The sequence below is a fragment of the Camellia sinensis genome, chromosome 9 (assembly GCF_055761805.1).
Source record: "Camellia sinensis isolate YWXY chromosome 9, ASM5576180v1, whole genome shotgun sequence".
In the NCBI taxonomy this organism is placed as follows: Eukaryota; Viridiplantae; Streptophyta; class Magnoliopsida; order Ericales; family Theaceae; genus Camellia; species Camellia sinensis.
Window position 1 is genome coordinate 52,382,734 of NC_138969.1, and position 1,582 is coordinate 52,384,315.

The following is a 1,582-nucleotide window of genomic DNA, read 5'->3' on the forward strand; positions in this document are numbered from 1 at the left end:
TCCAATTGTGTTAAATTCTTGAGCAACCCAATTCGATTGGAAATTACCTCAAGGTTGTGACAAGCTCTAATGTCAAGGATCGTGAGATTGCTGAGCTTGGAAATGAACCGGGGAAACTCTCTAACTTTGGAGATTCCTTGCAGGCTCAAAAACCGCAGATGTGTGACATTTTCCAAACCATCCAAAACATTTGCATTTCTTTTCTTCATAGTTGCAGTATCCTCAACTTCAATGTGATGCGTGGGCGAGGTCTGCCACCTTCCCCAGAAAGAACATTGACATTTTTCATCTTTGAAAACCATTCAAGCTTGAAGTCGAGAATAGTCTCATTAACATTGAACAATGCGTGAAGCTTTTCCCAAATCCTGAATATTTGTTGATCCTTCACCTTTCAAGCATGTCTGGAGAGAACAAGAGTCGTTCTCTTTTGCAGTACCCTCATCATCAAAATCGAAGAAGTCTGTCCTTTTGACAAGCTTAATCACCACCATAGAACGAACAACATGGTGCATCTTGCATATGTCCACTCCAAGTCTACTATTTTTGCACACGGGCTCAATGAATCCCTTTGCAATAAGCTTGTTGAAGAACTCATTGGCAAATTGCTCTGGTGTGAAACTACTTTGTCTTCTTCCAACGGGAGGTACAAAACCCTTTCCCATCCACCAGTATATCATGACCCTCTTCTCTATTTCAACATTTTCCCGGAAAACTGAAAAACATAGAAGACAGATCCTCAACTCCATCTTGAGCTGATAGTAACATGTCTCAAATTGTTCAAAGTCCAAGCTTTGCTCAATCGTCTTGTTCTTGTTGGCGTTGGCTCCGTTGATGTTTGCTGAGCCATCGGACTCATCAAGCTCATCCTTGTGCTTGGAAGAGATCTACCGCATCAGTTTCTTCACGATCTTCTTCAATTCCCTGTACTCACTTGTTTTTGGGGTTTCTTTAGTTGCCATTTCTTTCATTTCTTGTTTAATTGTAGTTTCCTCTATTCACTTTGTTCTTTTATTGCACAAGGTCTTGTGGCCTAGTAGCATTAGAGTAAGACATAAGTGTTTGCAATGATCAGCAAACCAAACCAATAATTAGCAAAGTATGTGTGGGAAGTTGAGATATTGCGTCTCAAGTACTTCAACAAATTAGAGATGGATTGGAGTGAATTGCAGGAATTATTTCTGAACTTGAGTTACTTGGAGAAAGAAAAATGCCCGAAGCTCATGCTATTCCCATGTGATGGGCATGGAGTGTGGATGAGAAATCCAAAGAAATGGAAGCAATTGTAATGTCATCATGAACAAAGGATATTATCTCTGTGTGGGTAATGTTCTTAATTCAAATTTGTTTACTGTTTCTTTATCCTTGTTATTTAATGGACTTTAGAATGTGGAGATAACTTCTTGCCTCAGTGAAACTGCTGGATAGAGTGGATTGTTTGTTCTTTTTCCTTTGAGATCCTGAGTTGTGTTCATACTTCACTCATCCCATGGTGTTCCAAAATGTTTCACAATGCCAATCACCAGTTTTAGTTGGTCTTATTTTATGGTCTTCCTATCTTTGTAGTTGGCAATCCATTTTTGTT

At 39.3% G+C, this 1,582-nt stretch overlaps 1 protein-coding gene across 1 annotated transcript; it reads right to left on the reverse strand.

Annotated features, from left to right (window-relative positions):
• Positions 1-329: 329 nt before the first annotated feature.
• Positions 330-746, reverse strand: LOC145799419 (uncharacterized). The gene has a single exon (XM_082889001.1). The coding sequence runs from the start codon at positions 744-746 to the stop codon at positions 330-332; it is 417 nt and encodes a 138-aa protein (XP_082745127.1).
• Positions 747-1,582: the final 836 nt, after the last annotated feature.

What these genes read in the sequence shown, in the direction of transcription:
- LOC145799419 (XM_082889001.1), bottom strand. Translation starts at nt 746, where the DNA reads ATGGAGTTGAGGATCTGTCTTCTATGTTTTTCAGTTTTCCGGGAAAAT.